The 27389-nt window shown below is 40.4% G+C and overlaps 1 protein-coding gene across 2 annotated transcripts in view; it reads left to right on the plus strand.

Annotated features, from left to right (window-relative positions):
• Positions 1-9064: 9064 nt before the first annotated feature.
• Positions 9065-27389, plus strand: part of SH3GL1 (SH3 domain containing GRB2 like 1, endophilin A2) — a 102966-nt gene continuing 84641 nt past the window's right edge. The window contains exon 1 of one of the 2 annotated variants that reach the window (XM_069086801.1): positions 9065-9338. In XM_069086801.1, the coding sequence (XP_068942902.1) occupies positions 9294-9338 (45 nt within the window). In that variant the 5' untranslated portion in view covers positions 9065-9293. The remainder of the gene's footprint in view (positions 9339-27389) is intronic. The other variant, XM_069086802.1, reaches the window with a different exon arrangement.

Here is a 27389-nt window from a genome sequence, read left to right on the forward strand (position 1 = left end):
GCCAACAGAAAGTTTCCTCCCAACCACCTGGGAAGCTAGTCAGAACCAGTTACAGAATTGTCAACATTGGTACTTCTCTCACATAATCACGATTCTCTCCGAAGCAGCTTTTTAGTGTGCCCCTTGTTAGCAGATGGGATCTGTATATGGAACAGACTAATTACACTCTATTAGATGGTTTTCTATGTAACCAGTTTAGCGGGAGAGGGTTAAGATAGCTTAGAGTAAGCTAACTCTCATCTTTTTCTTGGGAGCAACCAGTAAAAGTGGCTTTTTTTCTACACCCCCTAAAATAGCATATCCCCACTCTATGACTGGGCAGCTAGGTGTCACAGTGGTTAAAATGCTAGACCTAAAGTCAGGAAGACTTATCTTTCATTATCAAATGCTTTATTAACTTCTAGTTTACATCATATCATTTCTGTAAGATTTTGAGTTACAAATTTTCTACTCATTTTTCCCCTACCCACCACCCCAAAATAGTGATCCCACTGGATATCCCCTTCTCCAATCTGCTCTCTCCCTTATCTTCCCCCATACTCCCTCTGACTTTCCAGTAGGGCACAGTGGATCTCTATGCCCCAGTGCCTATAGATCTTATTTCCCAGTTACATGTAAAATAATATTTATAATAGTGTATATATATATATATATATATATTAGACATTTTATTTTAAAACTTTGAATTCCAGATTTATTCCCTTCCTCCCTTATCACCCACCCTTACTGGGAAGATAAGAGATTCAATATAGGTTGCACATGTTTAGCTATGCAAACCATTTCCATAGTGGATATATTGTGAATGATTGGCTATATTTCCCTCCATCCTATCCTGCCCCCCACTTGTTCTATTTTCTACTTTGATCCTGTCCCTTTTCAAAAGTGGGTGCTTCTAACTACCCTCCCCCCCAACCTGTCCTCCCCTCTATCATGCCCTCTCTCATCCCATTCCTTCCCTACTCTCCTGTAGGGTGAGATACCTTATTTAGTGTGTATGTCATTCCGTCCCTAAGCCAAATTCAATGAGAATAAGGTTGGCCCATTCCCTTTTGCCTTCCTGTTCTTTCCCTCCATTGTAACAGTTTTCCCTTGCCTCTTCTATATGAGATAGTTTAACCTATTCTGTCTCTCCCCATCTCCTCTCATATTCCTCTCTCACCTCTTAATTTCACTTCTTAAGTATCATCTTTTCCTATTAAATTGGTCCTGTGCCCTCTATCTATGTATACCTGTACACATATATACACACACTCAATATGTGTTCATACGCCCATATAACCTCCTATATAGACATATATATGTATACATACATTATATATATATATATATATACACATTTCTATTTCCTTCAACTATTCTCATACTGAGAAAAGGTTACAATTATCATTTTTCCATGTAGGAATGTAAATAGTTCAACTTTGATAAGTTCCTTATGACTTCTTTTCCCTGGTTACCTTCCCATGCTTCTCTTGCTTCTTGTATCTATTTGAATGTCAAATTTTCTATTCAACTCTGTTTTTTTTTTCATCAAGAATGCTTGAAAGTCCTCTATTACACTGAATGACCATATTTTCCCCTGAAACATGATACTCAGTTTTGCCAGGTAGGTGATTCTTTGAATCCTAGCTCCTTTGACCTCTGGAATATCATATTCCAAGCCCTTCCATCCTTCAGGGTAGAAGCTGCCAGATCCTGTGTTATCCTGACTGTATTTCTACAATATTCAAATTGTTTCTTCCTGGCTGCTTGTAATATTCTCTCCTTGATCTGGGAATTCTGGAACCTGGCTATAATATTTCTTGGAGTTTTATTTTTGGGATCTTTTTCAGGTGATCGGTGGATTCTTTCAACTTCTATTTTGCCCTCTGGTTCTAAAACATCAGGGCAATTTTCCTTGAGAATTTCTTGGAGGATTATTTCTAGGTTCTTTTTTAGATCATGGCTTTCAGGTAGTCCAATAATTTTAAAATTATCTCTTGTAGATCTATTTTCCAGGTCAGTGGTTTTTCCAATGAGATATTTCACATTGCCTTCTATTTTTTTCATTTGTTTGGATCTGTTTAATAGTATCTTGATTTCTCATAAAGTCATTAGCTTCCATTTGCTCCAGTCTAATTCTGAAGGAATGATTCTCCTCAGTGAGCCTTTGAGATTCTTTTTCCATCTGGCAAATTTAGCTTTTTAAGGCATTCTTCTCCTCATTGCCTTTTTGAGCCTCTTTTTCCATTTGAGTTAGCCTATTTTTTAAGGTATTATTTTCCTCAGTCAGGCTGTTGACTCTCATTTCATAATTTTCTTGCATTGTTCTCATTTCTCTTCCCAATTTTTTCTCCACTTCTCTTATTTGCTTCTTAAGGTCCTCTGTGGCCTCTAACCAGATTGTATTTTTCTTGGAAGCTTTTGGTGCAGGAATTCTGACGTCCCTGTCTTCCTCCTGTTCCATGCTTTGATCCTTTTTGTCCCCAAAATAAGAGTGTAAAATTGGATTGCTCTACTTGCTTTGCTTCCTTCACCTGCTCATGTTGCCACTCAATTACTTTACTTTTGAGCTTTTTGCCACAGTAGAACTCTGCTACCAGACAGGGGAGTTTTGTCCCAATTGCTGTGGTTTTCTCAGCTGCTGGAGCTATTAGTTGGGTGCCCTCTCTGAAGCCTCCACACGCTCTGACAAGCAGGTCACGCACCCCAGCACCTCCAGCCTAAACCGCAATCCAGATCCAAGCAAGTTAAAGTAAGAGTGATTACCCCTCAGACTGGTTGTTTGGTCCCCCTACAATCTGCAAGCCAGGAGCTGAAGTTGCCACATGGAGGTGGCTGCATGGCCGAGGCACCTCAGCAGCTTCTCCCTCCAGGGGATAAAGGCTGGACCGCACTCTTGAACTACCGGATCCCAAAGTCCACACTGCACTGACAACTCACTTTGTCCTTACCATCTATGTGTTGATAATTCTGGAAACCACCACAACTGCTGGTGATTTGAAGTCCCTCCAGCCAGCGGCTGGTTGTGGCCTCCCTGAGGCTAAAACCTCAGGCTTGCATGGGGCTGGGCTGGGCTGGGCAGCTTCCTGCCAGCCTGCTGGGCTGTCCTCAGTGGGAAGCTAGCTTCTCTGTGTCATTTTATGGGTTCTGTAGCTCCAAAGTTTGTTCAGAGTCACCTTTTACATGAATTGGAGGAGTTGGAAGCCTGAGCCTCACAGAAGTCCTGTTTCTACTCTGCCATCTTGACTCTGTCCCCCAAGACTTATCTTTCTGAATTCAAACCTGACCTCAGATACTTATTAACTGTGTGACCCTGGGCAAGTAACTTAACCCTGTTTGCTGCAGCTTTCTCATCTTTAAAGTAATTTGGAGAAGGAAACTGCAAACCACTCTAAGAAAACACTAAATGGGGTCAGGAAGAGTCAGATATCACTGACTGAACATCATAACTCTACAACTATTTGAATTGTATTGGATAGTTATAATCCTAGCCTCTTGAAGATAAGAGAGTAAAGGAGTTATCATTCATCCTTTGTTGTATTATGTTGTGACTACCCCTTCCCTGCTAGGCTGCTGTGGGTACAGTTAAAGTCTTCCTCCTACTCTCCACAATGGTAACAATCAGTTTCCCTAGGAGACTTGGTGGGCTAGAACCCAGATTATATTAAAAAAAATCCATGCCAAACATAGGCAACCTATATTTATATAAGACAATCTATCCAGCTATTTTATAGAACCAATAGATGAAGGTAATGTATAGAAATATACTAGTCTCTTCCAGGCAAGGTATATCAGACATAAAGCTATCAAAGAGAAAATTGTGGCTATGGATGTTGAACAAAATACTTACTAGAATTCTGAAATCAATACTTGATAAAAGAAACACACAGAAGGCAATCCACACCTATATAATACTATTTTTTAACACATTGGGACCTATGACATGGATAAAAAGAGATTTGGAAAATAATTTGGTTTTTTTTGCTTTTTGGAGGGCAATTGGGGTTAAGTGACTTGCCCAAGGTCACACGGCTAGTTTTTGTGTTAATGTCTGAGGCCGGATTTGAATTCAGATTCTCCTGACTCCAGGGCCAGTGCTCTATTCACTGTGCCACCTAACCGTCCCTGGAAAATATTTTAACAAGAATATGTATGATATTAAGGAAACACAGGGTGCATCACTGTAAGGCAACTATGAAAAGATTAATACTTCTTCATCAAAAAGAAGGGCTATGGGGTGGCTAGGTGGCACAGTGAATAGAATACCAGCCCTGGAATCAGGAGGACCTGAGTTCAGATCCAGCCTCAGACACTTAACACTTGCTCCCGTGTGACCTTGGGCAAGTCACTTAAACCCAATTACCCTGCCTTCCTACCTCCAAAAAAGCAAAAAAAAAAAATAAAAATAAAAAGAAGGGCTACAATTGGTACATGTTTGTAGAGTATGATAAAACAGTTCAAAAGCTTAGAGAAATATTTTTGGAATAAACAAACATCTCTTCTCTGAGCAATAATGAAGGCAAACAATAAGTAAAGATCACTGGATTTGTTGAATGTAACCGAAGCTGATTTTCTTCCAGATGGACCCTGTGAAATGGCTAAGACCCAAGAGTGGAATCAATAGGCCCTCCGTGGGTGACTTACATATAAACTCAGCCAACACTATGTGGACAAAGTCTCATTGAACAACTGATTTGAGTGATGTGAATTTGTTTATGGAAATGGAGTAGTTTATGATAGTAATTCAGGACCAAGTCATTGACAATAGAAATTACAGAAAGGTTTTCCTTAAGGACCCTGGAGTTACTGATCAATGCAGATTATGCCAAAAAAAAAAAGTTAGAAACTGTACATTACTACAAGTTGAAAAAATTTAATATCTACCAAATACCTAGCAAGACACAACTTAGTGTCTAGAATTATACATCATAGCTTTCTATCTTTCAAAAATCAATAGATGATTAATAGTAATAATAACTAACATTTATATAGTGCTTCAAACAGAGGTGAACCGGAACCATTTTGCTCAGGAGAGTTGATTATTAAATTTCTATTGAGTATTTATACTTTGGAAACATGCAAACATTACAAATCAGGGCTTCATTTATTGTTTTGATGTTTGTCTATATTTAAGAAAGTGATGCAGGAAATAATAATAATACAAATTAAACTTACAATTGTGTTGTGAAGGTTATTTTTCCCTTCACAAAGCTGGTTATTAAAACATTTACCAACACACCATTAGCTTTAAAATTTGCAAGATGCCTTATTTTATTATTTATTATATTATCTAATTTGATATCCACAACACCATTGTGAGGTAGGTGCTATTATTGTACCTATTTTACTGATATGGAAACTGAGACACTCAGGGAAGTTGTTGATTTGTCCAGGGTTACTCACCATTGATACCAGTATCTGAGACAGTACTCAAACCCAGATTTTTCTGACTCCAAGTTCAGTGCTTTATCCATTGTATCACACTACCTCAAAGTATACTTTAGAATTTGATAGATGAGCTGTACTGGAACCACAGCACCATCCCTGACAAAACCATTGCTCACAATTGCCTAGACATAATATTGATCCACAAAAAGTTAAGAATATTATTAATATATTTACCAAAAACAATCATAAATTCAAACTATGTGAAATGAAAAGCTTTCAGAATAGATGTAGTTGAAATTAAAATCATGTAGGAACAGGATGAAAGACATGTAATACTCTTTGTCCTGTATACTACTAAAGTCAGTAAAACCTGAATTCAAATCTGTCCTCAGACACTTACTAGCTGTGTAATTTTGAGCAGTTACCTCAACTGTAAAATAGGAATAATAATAGCACCTACCTTCCAGGGTTGTTGCATTACATTAAGATAATATTTGTAAAATGTTTAGTAAAGTACCTGGTATAATAGTAGAAACTTATTCCATATGTTTTCAATGAGCCAACTGAAAATGAGCTTATATTCCTATAATGTTGGAAGAATAACCTTCCCATAATGTTATTTATTTATTATTATTTTTAAAGCAATTGGGGTTAAGTAACTTGCTCAAGGTTACACGGCCAGTTATTTCTGGGTGTGGTGCCAAGTATCTGAGCCCGGATTTGATCCCCAGGTCACCCCGACACTGGGGCTGGTACTCTTACTCACTGAGCCACCTGGCTGCCCCTCCTATAATGTTATTTAATAAGAAAAATGTTTTTACCCATTCATGCAATAGTCTGAACAAAATTAAATATAAAAGAATAATAGGATGGTGATTTGTTCTAGGACCATTTTTATTTTAACTCTACCAAAAATGTGAGAATGAAGTGGAGAATAATAATAATACCAGTCAGTCAATAAACATTTATTAAGCACCTACTATGTACAATACATAGTGTTTAGTGCTGGAGATACAAAGCCAAAAAAAAAGAAAGAAAGAAAAGAAACAGGATTTTGGTGTGACCTTACATATAGCCTTGATAGATTGGGTGGACTGTGCACTAAGCTGGTTGACAACCACAGCAACCCTTATTCTTCTCTGATTCCTATTATCTCATTTCCTTATTAAGTTTCTACCAAGGTTCTAAGTCAAGCAAGGGATATATTCTAATATTTCCTCATAAATGAATAGAATTTCATAGTCTCATGAATTAATCAATTAGCTTTGAGCCCCCACACCCAGTTTACAAATAAACCAGGAAAACCATATACCATAAACTCTCACTCCTCTCTCTTAATAGCAAACCTAGGTTTCATAGGCTTAGACAAACACTGGTGTTACTGACTATGCAATTTATTAACATTGTAACATCCAATTCAAAGATACACTTAAATATTTGAGCAACATATCAACCATGAGAAAGATCACATTCCTGGTCACTTTTAACCATTGATTTGCGACCGCTGATTTCTCAATGGACACTGGAACTACCTTTTTACAATTCCATTCTCTCAGAATGGCAGATGAAATCTCTTCTCAGGATGTATCCTCCATAGAACAAAAGTTAAACTCAGTTCTCTTATTTCTTTTCAGTTTTTTTTTCTCTATGATAGCTAATCCACTGAGTCTCTCAGAAAGATGTTTTCCTAGTTCCTTTGCTCTTTGCCTCACATAGTATTTCTCTAAGCCATGTTGGTTAATTCATTCCAGATGACAGTTATGTCATTTCCCCCCAACATTCTAGTCCTTCTTAAAGACACAGGAAAAGTATCCAGTCTCTGTGGGGTGGCTATTAAAGCTGATGTCACAACAAAAATAATTTTTTTCTTGTTTTCTTATTTTAATAATATTTTTCCCTAATTAATGTAAAGACAATTTTTAACATTCATTTAAAAAAAAATTGAGTTCCAAATTCTCTCCTGCCCTTTCTCCCCTCTGCCTTTCCTGAGACAGTAAGCAATTTGATATAGGTTATACATGTGCAATCATGCAAATAATATTTTTTAAAAAGATGAACACCAATAATACTTTTTTTTTTGACTGGACCTGTGATTTTATTGGTGTGGGGAAATTTCAATGAGGTCATTGAATATAGATCAGAATACCCTCCAATATAGATCAGAAACTGTTGTTATATATCAGTAACTACAGCTTATAGTCTTAGAGAATTGTCTGGGGCACTGAGAAGAGAGGTGATTTGTCCAGGGTAACATCCAGCTAGCATGTGACAGAACCAGGGTTTGAATTCAGGTCTTCTGACTTGGAGGCCATGCTGCTTCTCCAGTAATAATGAGCTGCATTTACCTGGTTTGATAGGGTTTGCAAAATCTATGAATTCAACATGATGCCTGCAAAAGTTTATGTTATCTTAGAAACATATGTGAGCTTAGCAAGCATGATGCCTAGACCAAGAAAGGTAAAGGTTTCACTGCAACTTGCCCTGATCAGACTGTGGTATTTGTGGTATTCAGTTCAGCTTGGAGCTCTACCTTTTAAGCATGACATTTAACAAATTGAAAACATTTCAGAGGAGGATGCTTGGATAGTAAAAGGACCTGAGGACTGTGACATTCAAGGACTGGTTGAAAGAAGTGGGGACAGTTAATCTGGAGAGAACTTTCTGAGGGGAGCATGATAACTGAAAGGTTGTCAGAGGGGAGGAAGGGTCAGACTTATTGTGTTTGACCCTAGAGAGTAGAACTGAAGGCAAAACTAGAAGCAATGTGTGGAAGATTCAGAGGCAAGATAGCCCTCACATGAGGGGTGAAATCTTAACACTGAGAGCCAAGAGTGCAATAAAATGCCTTCTTATTTAGTGTGCTTGCCTTTACTGGAGGTCTGCAAGAAGTGGATGGATGACCATTTGTCAGGGGGTCTTGTAGAGGGGTCTCTTGCTCAGGTACAGGTTGGACTAGAGGGTCAGAGTGGATAAAGTGCTGGGCCAGGACTTTGGAAGACCTGAGTTCAAATCTTGTCTCTGACATTTATCAGCTGTGTGACTATGAGCAAGTTGTTTAATCTCTTTGGGCCTCAGTTCTTTGGCCTGGGGCTAACCTACTTCCCAGGGTTTCAGTGAGGTTCAAATAAGATCAGGTCTGTCAAGCACTTGGAAAACTTTAGCGTGCTATATTGTTGTTAGCTGTTGGTTACTAGAGGATTTCTGAAGTCTCTTGCAACTTTGAGATCTCGTGATGCTGTGATGCTACCTGGCCCCATTCCAGCTCCCTAAATATTTAACTCCTTTGGTTTATAAACTGCACTTACTCAATGGACTTGAGGATGTGTTGGGGAGGGGGCGAGAAGGGAGAAGAATGGGGGTGGTCTTGTGACGTTTCACCTGCAGGGGGCACTGTCAGATGAAGGCTCCGCTCTAGGCCGCCTTCGCCATTTTCTATGGTGGTGTCGGGTGTCTGCCGGACTTTCTACTCCCTCTTCCCCCCTTATCCCCTCCCCTTCTGGGATCGGGGCTGCCTACGCCCACCCCCGCCAGCAGGGGGAGCGCAAGGGCTTCGAGGGACCGGTCCACTTTTGCTCTCGGTTATTGAAAATTCCTCCCCTCGTCTGAGGAGGGGAGAGCTCCGGAGACGAGAGAGGAAGAGGAAGAAGGGAGGGGGAGGGGAAGAGGAGTCGGGGGCGCGAGCAGGGGCCGGGACCGGAAGTGTGCGGTTGCCATGTAATATCCTGAGAGCGAGCGCGAGCCAGCGGGAGAGCGAGCGAGCGGGCGGGCGCTGAGGCGGTGCCAAGGACGGGCAGAGGCGGTTGAGGCGGGGGCAGCGGCGGGCGGGCCCAGCCGGTGTCAGCGTCAGGAGCTGTCTGGCTGCCAGTCTGTTTGTCTGTCGCTAGCTGGGTCGGGGCCGGCCGGGAGGTCTGGCTGCGGGAGGCAGCATGTCGGTGGCCGGGCTCAAGAAGCAGTTCTACAAGGCGAGCCAGGTGAGCGGCGCGGGGGGCGGAGGGACCACTGGCCGACCGAACGGACCGACAGACCGGCTGACGCTCGCACGCTCCAGGAGGAGCTCCAGGCCCGCCACGCCTGGCCCCTGTCCCTGGAGCTGGGAGCCGGCGCGCTGGTGAGGGGAGAGGGGCCGGAGCCCTGGGTCTGGAGTGGCCCCCGCCCCCCTGATGGATGGAACCCCCGGGGGTGGGAGTGACATCCGAGGTTGTGCGGAGAGGCCAGCTCCGGCCCCCATCCCGTGAGGATGGATGGAGCTTCCAGGGGGAGGGGGAAGGGGAGAGTGACATCACTCCAGATGTTGTGGGGGAGGCCACCTCAGTTCTCTGCCGTGGGAAGATGGGTAGACTCTTTAGGGGGAAGTGACACTGGTACAGAGATTGTCCAGGAAGGCCAGTCCTGTCCTGGGATCGTGGAATCGTAGGATCAGGATGGGTAGGGCCTGTGGTAAGAGGTGACTTTGTTCTAGAGGTTGCTCTGGGAGGCCAGCACCGACCTCTGCCCTTAAAGGATGGATGGACTTCCTGGGGGGAAGTGACATTAATCCAGAAATTGTCTCTGGAGGTTAGCATTACTGGGAACATGGGTAGAACCTCTGGAATAAAATGAAATTGGGTCATAGATTGTTCGGGGAGGCCCTTGGGAGGATGGATGACATTGGTCTAGAGATTGTCCAGAGAGAGGCCAGCGCTATTCTTTCCCTTGAGAGGTTGGATAGTCTGCAGTGGAGAAAAAAAATGGGTCAGTGACTACCCTTTGGCACACAGACATTGCCCACTGCCCCAGAAGGATTAGTAAAGCCTGTCGTAGGAAAGAGAAATGAAGTCTAATAGGTTATCCAGATATATTGGCACATGGTAATGTTCTCTGGAAGACTGGGTAGAACTTGTGGGGGAAAGAGAAATCAGCTCAGAGGCTCTTCTGAGATGTTGACTCGTAGGCACTGCCTCTTGCTTTGGGAGAATAGAGGGCCCCTGTGGAGTCACAGTGGCCAAGAGGCATCTGTTCAAGAAGGAATAGGTAGATTTATGCTTATATTTCTTACGTGGCAGAAGTATTCTGGAATGCCAACAAGAGGTATAGGGATATTCTATTCTTTTACAGATGGAAAAGCCAACATAGGTTTTGGGGGAAGGGACATAATAGCTCTCAGAGTTAAGGTTTCTACACAAAGTGCCTTTTCCAAGAGACCCTTGGGGTCTCTCAGGTTAGCAGACAAGACATTTTATTTTAAAGGAGTCTACAGTCACAGTTCCTGCCTTGAAAGAACTATGAAGCCCAACTGGATTGTGTAGAATCCAGTATCCATAGACCTTATGTGATGTACTTTCAAACATTGCTCTAAAAATTTACTTATGTTTATGCATAAACTTGTCACTTCTATTATTTTTGGAGTCTACTACTATATTTCCTTGATAACTTGTTTGTGTTATTTGTGTGTTTTTCTCATTCTAATTATTAACACCTTTCTTATCCCCTTCCACACTCCCAGAGGAGAGGAACTATTTCCCAGGAGAGACTTTTTCCTGTGTACTTTTGAAGCAGAATTTTAAACTTGGAGACTTATTTAAATATTTCTAAATTGGAAAAAGAGATTCTGAGTGAATTTGGAAGAGTTTAAAATTTCACATTAAAAAAAAAGCCACCAAAAATTTGTTTGGGGAACTAAGGCTTTGATTTTAGTTACAGCTTCCATTGGTTATACTGCTAATCAACTCAAGCAAATTCTATCACTTTTTATCTAGTCAGATCTTTTGGGTTATGTTAAAAATATATTGAAGCTTTGAATATGTTTGTCCTTACTGGAGAGTTTATAAGGAGTTTGAGCTTTCTATAATGTAAACTGTCTTTCTCCTGGAATGCCATTACAGGCTAAAGGAATGAAACTTCTTAAGAGTTATGCTCTGAGATGAAAAAGAGAGGACAGAGAGGAAAAGCAGTAAAACAGCTAGCCATCTGTCTGCTCACCATCCATTTTGCTCCCCTCTGTTCAGCCTAACACCTACCCACCCTTTTTGCTCCCCTTACCATCTGTCTGACCTCTTGTATTTGTAGCACCTCTAGAATTGAAAGGAGGTCTTTATTTGTGTATTCTGAGAGCAAGGGGGAACAGAGAATCCTCCACTGGTGAGATACTAAAAGGTAATTTTGATACTGAACATAGGTATGTGTTCTTATGAAGCTATTCCCAAACCTAAAGAGCAAGTGTAAGCTGCTTACTGATTATTCTTGTGGTTTTTACCATGACAGAGATTTGAGTTAGTACCTCGGGCTCCAACTGGCCATCTATTGGAGTGCAGTGCCAACCTTTATTGCTTGAAAGGAGGGAGAGAGTATTCAAAGTGGAAGATTTGTTCATTCTGAGAAAGGAGAAGTCACCCTTGACATTTGCCATGATCTTTGGCTTTGAAATTTCTCAGTTTAGGCTCTGTTTTGGATCATAGGTAGTCGGGAAGGAATCCTTTAGGGAGGGCTGAGGAGAAAGGAAGGAGGTACTACAAGGTTCTGAGGGATATTTTATACCTAACCTATTAGGTGTCAGAAATGGTATGGGATAGGTCTTCTAAAATACCAGTCTTGTTCCAAGAGTGGAACACTCTGCTAATGCTCATTACTGCAGCCTTATTCATTTTGTTTGTTTTTTAAACCCAGTTTTGTGGATAAAGTTTTGATATCCTATTAAAATATTGGGTTTTATAAATAAGAAGCCATCTGAGCATCTTAAAACCTACTGTAAGCATCAGAGCACTTGTCGGTTTTGACCTAGCACCAGGATCTTAGGACCAGTGCTTTAGAAATAGAAAATGATGCAAAAGACCAGGAGCGCAACCTAGAGCAGGGGTTCTTAAGTTTTTTTGTGTCACAGACTCATTTGGTTGTCTGGTAAACTTTCCTCAGAATAATGTTTAAATGCATAAAATAATATATGTAGAATTACAAAGGAAATGAATTCTATTGAAATCGTTATCAATGTATTTTAAAGCCAGGTCACAGTATGGGACCCCAGGGTTGAGAAAGACTCCTAGGGCTGGAGAGTGTCTCTGCTTGTAGGGATTTAAGGGCATGGCGTCAGAGGGGTGTCTTATCTTTTAGGAGATTCCCTCTTCCTTTAAAGTTGCTAGCATAGGAAGTTAGGAAGGATTTTGCAACTGAGATATCTAAGTAGGACGGGATTAATTCAGGGTTAATGCTGTATGTGTGTGCCGTACAGGAAACTATGATGCCTGGATTCTGACAAACTAGCAAGTTTACTGACAGTTGTGCTATAAGTACTTGTCCTAGCAGTAACTTTAGGTTCAGATGTTCATGTTGGGAACTGAGTAACTACTGAACAATCAGGAACTAATAGTTCCAATAAGTATTTTGTCATTAATTTCAATATGCCTTCATTAGCCAGTAGGTTTGTATTTTAGGCACCTACCGTGTTCTTACCATTGTATAGTTCCCAAAGGAGTGCGAAAGCAAGGTTAAGAGTCCCTGCACTCAAGAAGCTTAGAGAGTAATTGAATCACTGAGCCACTCTGCCTTTTTGACCTATTGGTAAAATGAGGTTAACTTAACCTCCTTCACAAGACTATTAGCAGTAACAGATATAAATGGATATGACACTTTATTAATATGAAGTGCTTTGCAATGTATTGTTATAATTAAGGATTTTTGTGTCATGATCTTAGATCTGAAATGACATTGACTTTAAATGTTGCTTTGTAAATAAGGTAAAAGTTGAAAGTTCATTTCTGACTTAGAACCTATGTATTTATAAAGACTTTAGGTTGCACTGCCTTATCTAATCACTGTTCTTAGTTCTGGTTATTTTTTTTAACCCTAAAGATACCAAAACACTTTTTTAAAAAAGGCTTATAACTTCCTTTAAGTTCAGTGCTATTCCATGGCAGCCCTTTTTTTCAATTTGAGAAACTAAGTTACAAAATGTTTTTGAGGGACCTATGTACCTTTGTCATACTCCACAAATTAGCCACTTTGTCTTCCTAACAGTAGTTCTGCCCCTTCTTTGTATTCTAAAATTAATCCATGCTGCAAAAAATTTATGTTTTCTTCTCCCACTAGGAAAATTACATAAATTCAACTTTATATTTGCCTCTCTTCAATTTGACTGTTTAGGCTTTGTATGATTTATAAGAGAGACACATAAGGAGACATAAGGATACAATGTGCCCTAAGTCACATCTTGGCCCTTCTCTTACTCTGGTTCCTGCCAACATTTTGAAACTGATCTAATCTGGAGAAACCTCATTTTAATGCAAGGCATGTGGCCAATTTGCATGATATGATTTCAGAGACGAGCTGCACATTTTTGTATTGCGGGGTAGTTGGGGGAGTGGGAAGGTGGTAGTAAAATTCTCTCCTGTATTTCTTATTTTAAAGATGTGTGTAATTGTTTCTTTGCTTCAGTGGTGTTTTATTGTTAATTAAGGGCATTCAAGGGAAAATTATCAAAACAGTCTGGTATTGGCTAAGAAATAGAGTGGTGGATCAGTGGAATAGATTAGGTTCAAATTACATTATAGTAAATGACCATAGTAATCTAGTATATGATAAACCTGAAGATCTAAACTTTTGGAACAAAAATTGCTGAGAATAGAACATAGTGGCAGAAAATAGGTATAGATCAACATCTCACACCATATGCCAAGATACAATCAAAATGGGTACATGATTTACACATACAGGGTGATACCATAAGCAAGTTAAAAGAGCATGGAATAGTTTATCTGTCAGATTTGTGGATAAGGGAAGAATTTAGGACAAAACAAGATATAGAGAACATTACAAAATGTAAAATAGTTTTGATTATATAAAATTAAAGAGTTTTTGTACCCACAAAACCAATGCAACCAAAATTATAAGGAAAGCAAAAATTGGGAAAAAAATTTTGCAACAAGTATCTCTGATTTAGGCCTCATTTCTCAAATATATAGAGAACAGAGTCAAGTTTATAAAAATACAAGTCATTCCCCAGTTGATAAGTGGTCAAAAGAATATGAACAGGCAGTTTTCAGATGAAATCAGAGCTATCTATGGTCATATGAAAAAATTCTCTAAATCACTATTGATCAGAGAAATGCAAATTAAAACAACTCTGAGGTACCACCTCATACCTGTCAGAGTGGCTAATATGACAAAAAAGGAAAATGTTGGATATTGGAGGGCATGTGGGAAAACTGGGCTGCTGATGCATCATTGATGGAGTTGTGAACTGATCCAACCATTCTGGAGAGCAATTTGTAACTATGCCCAAAGGGCTATAAAACTGTGTATACCTTTTTATCCAGCAATACTACTGCTAGGTCTATATACCAAAGATATCCAAAAAAAGAGGAAAAGGAGCTGTTTGTACAAAAATATTTATAGCAGCTCTTTTTGTGGTGGCTAAGAATTGGAACTCAGAGGGATGCCCATTAATTAGGGAATGGCTAAACAAGCTGTCGTTTATGATTGTAATGGAATATTATTGTGCTGTAAGAAACAACATGCAGGATGATTTAAGAAAAACCTGGAAAGACTTACATGAGCTGATGAATAGTGAAGTAAACCGAACTAGGAAAACTGTAACTGTAACAGCAATATTGTCTGATGAAGAATTGTGAATGACGTAGCTATTCTCAGCAATACATTGATCCAGGACAATCCCAAAGGACTAATGATGAAACATACTATCTACCTCCAGAGAAAGAACCGATATTGATTGAATACATACTGAAGCATGCTATTTTTCACTTTCATTTTTTCTCTTCTATTTAAGTCTTATGTGAAATGACTAATATGGAAATATTTTACATAATTGCACATGTATAATCTATGTCTGATTGCTTACCCTCTTGGAGGGAGGGATAGAATTTGGAACTAAGAACTTTAAATACTTAATGTTAAAAAATTTTTGTTAAAAATAATAAAGCCTGAAAAAACAAACAAACAAGGCCTGATTCAGGCCTTTCTATTTGAGATCAGGAGTCCAGCAGTCCCATTGAGACTGTCCTCCACCCTTCTCCACCCTAAACATCCACATACTCTAAAGATTATTTAATGTTCACTAAGTAAAATACTTGGGCCTGTACTTTTCATTATTTTGCAAAGCTGTCCCTGAAATTGGGTGGGGGAATATGTCAAACTGTCTGCAGCTGGTTCCTTTCTATCTCCTGGGTCTTTCACATTCATGAATTTGGCAAACACTTTTCCTGAGCTTTGCAATTTGGTTACATTTTTGCTCATTTCCTGTTGAGCTGGGAATCTGTATTTGAAGAACTTTGGCTTCCAGGGGGATTTCTTGATCTTCTTTTTCTATCCTGCTCCTGCCTGCTGCCTGGAACTTAGGAGTGGGTCTATGACAAAGCTTCTCCAATTCTAGCGGAAAAATATGGATAAAATTTCCTGGAAATAATCTTACTCAATATGATCCCACTTCAAGGTTTGGAGGAAGCACATTCATTTCAAGTATTTATTTAACATTTACAATTTGCATTACACTATAATAAGTGTTTGGAGTGATACAAAAGAAATGTTATACACAGTTTCTGCTCTCAAGGAACTCACCATCTTAGGAAGACAAATTCACTCATAAAATAGTATGAGATGATAGTGCCAAATGAGGGGTACAAAATATTAATACTGTGGGAGTTTTAAAGAGCACTTTGGGCTAGAGTTGTTAGAATTCTCATTTGAGAGAGGGAGCCTAAGGTATATAGAGACCTGACCTCAAAACTAGAGCAATCTGGGTTCAAGATCTGGCCAGCCTCTCTAGCATTGTCTGTCTTCTCTCACATACCCCTCAGTCAGCTCCCCACCCCCACCCCAAGAAATTGGAATACTCCTTCCTCTTTACTGTCATTTCCAGATCGTCCCTTTACTTCCCCCGCTTTTTTGTTTTTTTCTTTTTTTTTTAAGCACCCTTTCCCTTTTGAAATCCACTTCATCAAAATTTTTGACCAAATTATGGTAGTTGTAGTATTCAGAACCTCCCCCCCAGATAATTTTCTCTTCTTTTTTAAGGAGTACCTGCTTACCATTTCCTCCCCAAATCTTATGCATACACTAGGAAACTTTAATATCCACAGATATGCTCCCTTAAGTTTCATAATCTCACAATTCTTTAGCCTTCTTAAATATCATTACCTACTCTTTCATTCTGCCATAGTCAACATAGGGATGGTTACATACTCAATCTCTCTCTTACCTACAGTTGTCCAGTCTCCATAATTTTAAATGTCAGCATTACCCTATCTGATAATAATCTATCATTTTTCCTTCCCTTAAGCCTTATTCCTCCTAAACCTATTCTTTGCCCTCAAGACCTCTAATTCCTCTTTTCCACAATCTCTCAAGGCCATCACCTCTTACTCTGACTTCATTTTCCTGTTTTCATTCTCAACTCAGAAAGAGGTCATTTTCAACTTTATACTACCCTTTGTCCTTGAACTCCATGACCCTTGTCCTTTTGCCACTCATCTCTTGACAGAGCTCATTTCCTGATTACTCCCCACTCTCTACCTCCTCCAATCCTAGTCACTAGCCATTGAATACATCCTACTGGCTGAATTCATTACTACAAATACATGTTATCCAACCTAAACTGAACTCTCACTGCAGCAAGACAATCTTTTTTTGGTCTTTACTTGTCTCACTCCCTGAAGAAACTGTTCCAAATCTTCCTTCTAAGCCTTCCACACCTCCTTTTCTCTTCACTGAGGACCTTTACTGAGAAAACTGAGGGTTTTTTTTGACATGAGCTCCTTCTCCCGTTCTCATCTCAAAACTCCTTGACGTCATTTCCTACTTTCTCTTTCTTCAGTCTCTTACTTCTTCAGTCCCTTCCTCCCAAGGCTAACCCTCTCTTCAGGTGCTTGTGATAGGTCTCCTTCTGTCTTCTCTAGTAGATTTTCTCTATAGTCAACTCCCCCAACCATCTTATCTTCTCATCGACTAATCTTTATCTTTTGGTTGCTTCCCTTCTACCTTCAAATACCGTGTTTCCCCGATAATAAGACACTGTCTTATTATTTTTTTGGAAAGAAAAACACCAGAGGGCTTATTTTCAGGGGAGGGCTTATGTTGTCCTGCCTCAGCTCTCCTCCGCGGCACTGCTCTCAATGGCGCCAGCAAGCAAATCACTGGGGAAGAACAGGATGACGCGCTTACTGTTGCAGCTCGGAGTGCGGCGTGCATTTCACCTGGGGGCGGGGAGGACGGTGCATACAGAGGGTACCGTAATGTAGCGTGTAGTGCAGGGGATCACCTTCACTACAGTAGCAATCTCAATAGGGCTTATTTTCGGGGGAGGGCTTATTTTAGAGGAATCTTACGCAGTAAGGGGAGGGCTTATTTTCGGGATAGGTCTTATTATCGGGGAAACACGGTAAACCCAAGTCTCTCCCATCCTTAAAATGCCTTTGTTAGACCCCACCTTCCTCTCAAACTATCATTCTGTGCCTTTCCTCCCTTCTCAACCAAACTCCTTTATAAAGCTGTCTGTACTTGTTCCTTCCACTTTTCTTTCCACTCACTCCTCAACCCTTTACTATTTGACTTCCAACCTCATTAATTAACTGCAACTCCAATGATCTATTTTCCTCAATCTTCATCCCTCTTGACCTCTCTGTAACATTTAACTCTGTTCCTTCTGGATTGTCTTTCTTTCTTGGTTAGTCTGTTAGTGTGACTATTCCTTATTCTCCTTTGCTGGTTCATCATCCATTCCATTTCCCCTTATTGTGAGTGTTTTCTAAGATCTGTTCCTAAAGCTGCAGTCTCACATCACCAGTTGCCTACTGGACATTTTAAGCTGGATGTCCAAGACCATGTTGAAAGCTTAATCCATTATCTTTTCCCCTAATCTTTCCTTTCTCCAAACTTCTCTATTTTTGTTGAAGATACCGCCATTCTTCCATTCTCCCAAAGCTCAAAGTCTCAGTATTATCCTAGATTCTCACTAGCCCTCACCTGTACATATTTAACCCACTTGCCAAATCTTCATAACATTTCTTGCAGCTCTTCAGTCATACAGCTGCTGCCTTTGTTCAGGCCTTTATCACCTCTCCCCTAGATTATTACATTGACCTCTAAATTGGTTTCCTTGTCTCAAGTCTCATGACCATGAATGTCTATCCTCCATAGTGCTGTTCAGTAATTTTCTTTAATTGTATCTCTGGCCATATGACTCCTCTATGCAACCAACTTGAGTGGTTTCCTATTGTGTCTAGGTTCAAATATAATCAATCAGTCAATAAACATTTATTAAGCATGTGCTCTGCCAGTGCTAAACTCCACTCTTGCTTAGAAGCTCTAAATAACCTAGCCCCAACCTCTTTCCAGCCTCATTGGACATTATTCCCTCACCCACACTCTGGTAAGCCAGTTAAACAGACCTTCTTTCTATTGCTCACACATGATACTCCATCTCCTGTCTCATTGTCTTTGCACGGACAGTCCCCAAGCCTGAAATTCACTTCTTCCTTACCCTCTGCCTCTCTTATTTAAGGTAGGGCTTAAGCATCATCATCTTCATGAAGTCTTTCTGGTCCCTCAAATGCTAATGCTCTTATTCCTAAACTAAGTAATATTTAACTACTTTAGATATGTTTCTATTTATTCACTTTATATTTATAGTAAATATATCTGTCTTCCCCATTAAAATATGAACTTTCCGAATAAGGATTGTTTTATCCTTTGAATTTATATCCCCAATATTTAGCACAATGCTTGGGGTAAAGAGGGGGATTAATAATGTGCATCTATCACCTACTTGACTTTGTGACCCTGGGCAAATCACTTAACCCTTTGGTGCTCTAAGTGATCTGGGTAATGTTGTACCGTGTTTCCCCGATAATAAGACCTATCCCGAAAATAAGCCCTCCCCTTATGTAATATAATGCCAAAGAAAGGCAACTTCCCAAGGTTCAAAATACCAACATAGGTGCTCTCCATTTTATTCAGTGACAAGCCAAGAACAGAGAAGATCAAAACATGACATCATTCAAAATACAGCATTTACTAAGTGTGATTAAATAATCTCCAAGTACTACCCCACCCCAGGACCTTCCAATCATTCAATCAATTACAAAGTCCCTGTTCTAAATACTACTCCACCCCTAGGCTGTACCTTCATTTAGTCCACCACAAAGTCCCTCTTCTCAAATGGAGATTAGTTTCCAAACATAAGTAAAGTACATTCATTTGCTCAACCATAGAACACAAAAAGGTCAAAAGTTCCCCACCCCTGGATCACAATTGAATCTACCCCAGAGTTACATCAAGTTTAAGCACAGCACTTAATACCCAAATGGAGGTCTTTTCTTCATCTTGACACGAGGCAAGTTCTCAGCAATCCTAGTTCCTGGGGAGACAAGGCTTAGCAAGGCCACAAGATACATTGCCAGTCCCTTCATTAATTCATCCTCTGTCTGTAGGACAGTCCTAGAACTCCTGAAAACATTAGCAAAACCCTCTCCCAGGATTTCTGTAAACACACAACAAGAAAATCCTTCTTCAGGGCTTCTGAACCAACAGAAAGGTTCCCGGACCCCTGCAACAACAGCACTGTCCTTCACCAGTGGACAGTATTCACTCTGTCTGCAGGACAGTCTCCAGACCCCTGCAACAACAGCACTGTCCTTCACCGGTAGACAGTATTCACTCTCTGTCTGCAGGACAGTCTCAGGGCTTCTTAGCCAACAGCCAGGTTCCAGGACTTCTTCAACAGGACTGTCTTTCACCAGTGGACAAATCTGGCAAAACAACATCAAAACAGACAGACAAAGTACCAGCAAAACAGCCATGTCTCCTCAGTCCTTGGTAGCTCAGGGGGCAGGTCTCAAAAGTCCAGGGCAATTCAAAGTGGCCCCCAGCAATTCTCTCAGTCTCTCTCTGCCTCCACGAGGTTCTGCTTCCAAAAAAGTTCTTCTGCCTCTCTCTTGTCTCTCTAAATCTACGTCACCAGCTCCTCCCAGTTCAGGACTCTCTTTTCACATCAACAAGTCCATCCCACAGGTGGGATTAACAAGCTCTGGGTTTTAACACAATCAATTTGAAAAACCAAGCCAATACAGGGGAATCTTTAAATGCCATTACTATCACACCTTACTGTGTAAGATTCCTCTAAAATAAGCCCTCCCCCGAAAATAAGCCCTATTGAGATTGCTACTGTAGTGAAGGTGATCCCCTGCACTACATGCTACATTACGGTACCCTCTGTATGCACCGTTTCCTCCCCCTTTCCCCTCCCGTGAAATGCATGCTGCACTCCGAGCTGCATCCAATCAGAGCTGCAGCAGTGAGCGCGTCATCCTGTTCTTCCCCAGTGATTTGCTTATTGAATAAAGGTACATTTTTTGTTCACATTTACCTGTTTATTAAAATTGCTGTCAATGTTCATTAAAATAAGCCCTCCCCTGAAAATAAGCCCTCTGGTGTTTTTCTATCCAAAAAAATTAATAAGACAGTGTCTTATTATCGGGGAAACACGGTAGGTACCAACCTGCCTTGGTAGATGGTGTCTTCTTTCCCAGGAATTTCCTATGCTAATGAAACCACAGGCCCATTCCTTATCCCTGTACCATTAGAGATATTTAAGTAAAGGCTCAACATCTCCTTGGCAAGTATGTTATAATAGGGATTCTTTTGGGGGGCCTAAGTTGGATGGAATACTGCTGAGGACCTCTCCTCACTGAAGTGCTTCATAGAGGATGTGGGATTTGACTTGGATCTTTTCATGAGACAAATTTGTTGAAATCTGGAGTGGTACCATATCCATAACAGACACGGGAGGCAGCTATGCTCCAGGGGAAAAAAAAGTGTTTGACTGGAATCAAAAGGTCTGGATTCAGGTTCTCATTCTGCCACTTAACTGTATGATTTTTTGAAAGTCATTTAACCCCCTTAGTCTTAATTTCCTCATCTTTACATCTCTACAGACCTCAGGGTTATTGTATAGAAAAATTTATTTGAGAATTAATGTGGAATACTTTGTAAACATTGAAGCAATTCAATTGTGATGTTGAAAAATTTAGACGTGATTCCTGGGTAATTAGTCATCTTATCAATAATGCTAGCATTTTAATAAAAGAGGTTGGTGACACTCTTGGAACACTAAAGACCCTTCATGATGGTAGGCTCACAGTTTATATGCCCTTGGAAAAGTCGGTGTTCCTGAGGATGGCCACCAACTCTGATTGGTTAACAAGTAATGAGAGAATGAAAGTTACAGTGAGAGGGTAGACCCACTCTAATAAGGGGCTGAGAGAGTGACATCATGTCAGTCTTGGAAAAAGAGACTATCTCAGTACCTAGACACCCACCCCCATCCCCTTTTGGGCAATCTAATTAAATAATTTAACCCTACCCAAACCTAAATAGAACACAGTGGACTTCTCCAAATTAGATTAAATTCCATGTAAAGTTGGATGGGGTCTAACCAAGATTCCAGAGAGTTAATTCAGTCTCATTATCAGTAATATCCTTCAAAAGACTGAACTTTGAAATGAGAACTTTAGAAAAAGGGGGAACTGTGGATCTTCCCAAATCATTGGTTATTAATAATAATTTGTTTCACAATAACACTTGACCAAGTGCTGGGAATATAATGACAAAAAAAGAAACCTTTGACCTCTAGGAGTTTTTTCAATTTTGGGGAAAGGGATACAACATATATATAGATAAGGAAATAGAAAATGTACATAAAAGAACACAAAGTTCTTTCTGGAGGGAGTCAGTACCGGCAACAGTAAAGGGAAAATTTTGGGGGCAGCTAGGTGGCACAGTGAATAGAGCACCAGTCCTGGAGTCAGGAGGACCTGAGTTCAAATCTGGCCTCTGACACTTAACATTTACTAGCCGTGTGACCTTGGGCAAGTCACCTAACCCCAGCTGCCCTGCCCTCCCCCCTGGAGAAAGCAAAAAAATTAAAAATAACTTTGGGGGCGTCTAGGTGGCGCAGTGAATAGAGTACTGACCTTGGAGTCAGGAGGATCTGAGTTCAAATCTGGTCCCAGACACTTGACACAATTACCAATTATTTATTTTGTAGCTATGCATATATGAAAATAACTTTTCCTTCCCTATAGAATGTAAGCTCCCCGAAGGCAGAGACTGTATATAAGTCTGTGGAGACTTAATAAATACCCATTGATAGATATGGTCAGATACGTGTTTTAAGAATTTCAGTTTGGCAGGTGTGTTGAGAGAGGAAAGTCTGAAAGCAGTGAGATCATTTAGGAGATTATTGAAACAGTTTTGGTAAGCTGATGATGAGTGTCTTTGAACTAGAATAGACATTATTGCATTATTGCAGTGGATATAAGGAGATAAAATGAATAAAACTTGGGAAGTGATTGAATATTGTGGGTGAGATAGAAGGAAGAGTCAAGCATGACTTGTTTGTGAACCTGAGTGATTAGAAGGATGGGGGGTACTCTTTATGTTAGGTAGTATTATTATGAAGGTGGGAAGGTAAAGGTGAATGACAAGACACTGCAAGAGGAAGTGGTGGGATCTTTCCACAGAAGGAATGGTGGAAAGATAGAAATTGGAACCCTAGGAGCAAAGAGACTCAGGACTTCCTCTATCATGCCTTAGTTCCTCATCCTGAAACCTTATTCTAACTCGGGGATTCACATATTGGAAGTACAGTCAGCCCCTCCATCCTTATCCTCTGATTGGATGGCTCCTCCAAGAACCTCCATTTAAGAAGAGTTCCTAGTGCAGCCATGTCTTTTCCAGGCTGTATTCTAGACTAACTAGCTCACCCCCAGCCCCACCCCCTTCAGCCTGCTATAAGAGTTGTCTTCCTGGGGTGGCTAGGTTGGGCACTGAATAGAGCACCAGCCCTGGAGTCAGGAGGACCTGGGTTCGGATCTGGCCTCAGATACTTAACATAAAAACCTTGTGACCTTGGGCAAGTCACTTAACCCCAATTGCCCTCCAAAAAGCAAAAAAAAAAAAAAGAGTTGTTTTCCTCCATTAGAATGTAAGGTCTTGGGGTGGCCAGGTAAGCACAGCAAGTAAGAGCACCGGCTCCAGTGTCAGGATGACCTGGAGATCGAATCCCGGGCTCAGACACTTAGCACCCACCCAGAAACACCTGGCTGTGTAACCTTGAAAAAGTTACTTAACTCCAATTGCTTAGGGGTGGCCAGGTGGCTCAGCGAGTAACAGCACTGGCCCCAGAGTCGGGATGACCTGGGGATCAAATCTGGGCTCAGATACTCAGCACCACACCCAGAAATAACTGGCCGTGTAACCTTGAGCAAGTTACTTAACCCCGATTGCTTTAAAAAAAAAAAAGAATGTAAGGTCTTTGAGGGCAGAGTCTGTCTTTCTGTTTGTATATGTTCTCAGTGCTTGGCACTTTTTAAACATTTTTCAAAATGCTAGTTGAGTGAGTTGATGCCCTGGAGTCTATGTCTTTCTATTACTCTGAAGGTCAAACTTTTTAATCCCAGGACCACTTTACACTTAAAAAATTACTGTAGACCCCTCAAAGAACTTTTGTTTATGTGGGTTATGTCAATATTAGAGGTATTAGAAATTAAAATCTATTGGTATTATTAAGAAAACAGAGAACCGTGTGTATTCTCTGAAAGGATCTCAGGTCTCCCAGGGATCATTGGACCATACTTTGAGAATTGCTGCTATGGAACACAAGGAAAAGGATACTATCCCTTTGCATAGGATAATTGAGACAGTTTGGCACATTCCCTGTGTAGGGCTACTCATTGATATGTAGATACCTAGGTGTAGGTACCACCCACAATGATGCTGCAATTGTACCTAATTATACTGTAGTACACATTAAAAATGACCTGTGTAAAATATTATGTAAGCTAGACCTTAGTTCTTTCCTTGAACCTCTCACCTCATCTCTACCTGCCTTTCCTTCAAGGTTCTGCATAAACCCCTGTCTCTTCCCTAGGGAATCCATCTCTAGACACTTTGGCCAGAAACAACTTTCTCCTCCTGGGGACCCCTCTAGTCCAGTAGTGTCAAACTAAAAATAAAAATGTGGACCTTTAAACCATAAAGGATCCTTGTGGGCTACATATTGAAATAGTTTTTAAAATGTAATGTTATTTATTTTGATAAATATTTCCCAGTTGTGTTAATCTGGTTCTAGCAATACTCAGGATGGTTGGCCAGTGGGGCCACCTGTTTGACACCTCTGCTCTAGTCAATAACACTCACTGTTTGTACGTTTCTGTGACATTTATTTTCTGCAGAGTTATTTGTGTATGCCTTCTTTTTCCATCTAGATCATAAATTCTTGGAAGGCTGGCACTGTATTTTCTACTTTTTTTGCGTGTATGTAAAACCAAATAGGCTCAGCTCTTTGCCTAAATAATAAAAATGAGTGAGTAATGCATCTTTCTATTTAGTATTTTAAGATAGAAGTGGCCAACTCACTTGGCTGCGTATGGGGCAGTGTTGTTGACTTTCCAAAGGGAATATAGCCAAAGGCCTAGTCATCTTTGAGAAGGGGAGCTTGTGTCAAAATATCTTAAGGCAATACAGTTCATAAGATCTTTTGAGATCTGCATTTGGAATAGGTCCTACTGTCTTAAAAGTTAAATTTTTTTGTATAAGCATAAAAAAGTTTTCTCTTTTGACTTTTTTTTGGAGGAGGGAGGGTAGGGCAATTGGGGTTAAGTGACTTGCCCAAGGCCACATGGCTAGTTTTTTGTGTGTGTGTCAAGGAGGCTGGATCCGAACCCAGGTTCTCCTGACTCCAGGGCCAGTGCTGTACTCACTGCACCACCTAGCTGCCCCTTCTTTTAGCTTCTAATGTTCCTTTCACAATATTAGTTGTGCCTACAGAAGATGTATGGCCCTTAGTCATTACTCGGAACCTTAAGGAGATGATTCTTGATTTAGGACACTTTAACTGAAACAAACAGTGCAGTGGTCAGTGCTAGCCAGGCCCTGGTGGTACAGAGACACAAAACAGTTCCTGCTTTAAAGGAGTTTACATTCTTTTTCTTTAATGGAGTTCTTTTGTCACTTTTTTCCCCTTTTCTTCTCAGAAAATTATCACAGTCTCAGTACCCTATTTTCTGTTACATAGACCCACTGAGGAAAGAGTCCTTTGGATAAAGGTAGAGTCAGCAACAGATGTGACTGATTCTTCTGGGATTATTTTGGAGAATTTTCATTTGTATAAGCTTCATTTTGAACAGTAATTTGCATTTATTCTGCCAGCAAACATTATTTACCTTTTGAAATGTAGAGGATTTGACAAGTGTGTTTCTTCATCTTTTCCTTTTAAGCCTCAAAAGGAAGGAGTATAAGTAATAATAGTACTTGCCTCCCAAGGTTGTTGTGATGATAAAATTAGATAATATTTGCAGGGTGCTTTGCAAGCCTTAAAGCGCTATAGAAATGGTAGCTAGTAATAAAAAAGGAAGATACTAAGGCCTTGGATAATCATAGTATCATAGTTAAAGCTGGATGCAACCAGAGAGGTTATTTAGCTCTAACCCCTCATTTTAAAGGTGTGGGAAACTGACTCTTAAAGAGAGGTTAAGTGACTTGCCTGTGGTCATTCACCCAGTAATTAAATAGCAGAGCAGGGATTTGAACCCATGACTTCTGGCTTCAAATCCAGCATTTTTTCCCCCCCACAACCCTACTACAGCTGGATTTATACTTCATCCTTTCCCCTTCAGCAGAATGCAGGAGCAGACTTCAGGCCTGGGCTGGCTCTGCCTTACACGAAGTTGTAAGTGCTCTCTGTCACAGGACTGCACGAATACAATGTTTTTCCCTTGTTAGTTCACAAACTGTGTAATAGAGAACTGCTTTTTTAATAACTAATTTCATGAGAGCCGTATAATATTTGGGTTCCTTGAGAGCCAGAGGAGTTCTGCATCTTCTATGCCCTGACACCCCTCTCACCCAAGGGTTCAGTCTCACACCAGTGACCAGGTGTGCATCTATTAACTTGACAGCAGCAGCTCCTCAAAGTGCTGATTGTTTCAGAGAAAGATGAGCTCCTGTCCTTCCAGGCCAGCCATTGTGTTTTAGAGAAGATAGAATTTCTCCCCCTTCCTGATTCTAACCTGACCCTCTTACTGCAACCTTTCTTCCTCAATTCTAGCCTGAGATTTTTGTCCATGGCCTCTCCTTTCAGCATGAGATTTTTTTAGCTTGCGTTTCCTGTGATGTTCAAATGCCATTTTCCTTCATTTTGGTAAATGTAGGATGAGTTAGTGCCTTGCCTTGTTTGTAGCTCTTTCTCTGACAACTTTCAGTTTTCAAGTCAGTGCAGTGTCAGTGTGCATTGTGTGATTTGCTGAAGGCAACCCCATGTGGGTATTTATGGCATGAAGCTTGATGGCCTAGTACCTGGACCTCATGAAAATGACTGAAGAAAAGGAGGGTGTAACTTGTGGCAGTGATGGTGATGGTGATGATTGGAGATGATAATAATAGAGATTATTTCTGTAATGGATAGAGAGCTGTTCAAGATCTGTCTCTGTTACCTAATGACTGACTGATCATGGGCGAGACATGGGACCCTTCTAAGGTCCTAGGCAACATTTCTGCATTGGTAGAGGGAGTTTTCTCACCTGAGACTTAACCAGCGAAATCACAGGTACCATCACTGTCCTTAACCTTTTAAAATTTGCAAAATGCCTTCACAGCAGCTCATCACAATAGTATGAGTATTAATCTCATTTTACAAATGAGGAAACTGAGACTCAGTTAAAATGACCAACTCAGAATCAAACAGCTACGACTTGTCACAAGTAGGACTTCAATCTCCAGGTCTTCTGACTTTAAATGAAGTTTAAATCTTTAGTTAAGCAGTAAGTGTTTACTGGAAAAGTGGACCTGGAAATTTAAAGGAATACTATTTGTGAGTTCTTTTGGATGGTGAAGAACCATATTCCAATTTATCTATTTTGCAAATTCATAATCTCAGTTTCACAATAAATATTTGTTGGTTGATTTTCTTAAAATGAGTTTGTGTAAAGCAAAGAGTTGTAGCAGCAAGCACCCCAAGCGTCCTCAGGGTTTGCAGCTACCAC

Source organism: Petaurus breviceps, unplaced genomic scaffold (assembly GCF_028583685.1).
Source record: "Petaurus breviceps papuanus isolate PSGF00001 unplaced genomic scaffold, PetGlider_PUasm1.0 180, whole genome shotgun sequence".
NCBI classification, from domain to species: domain Eukaryota; kingdom Metazoa; phylum Chordata; class Mammalia; order Diprotodontia; family Petauridae; genus Petaurus; species Petaurus breviceps.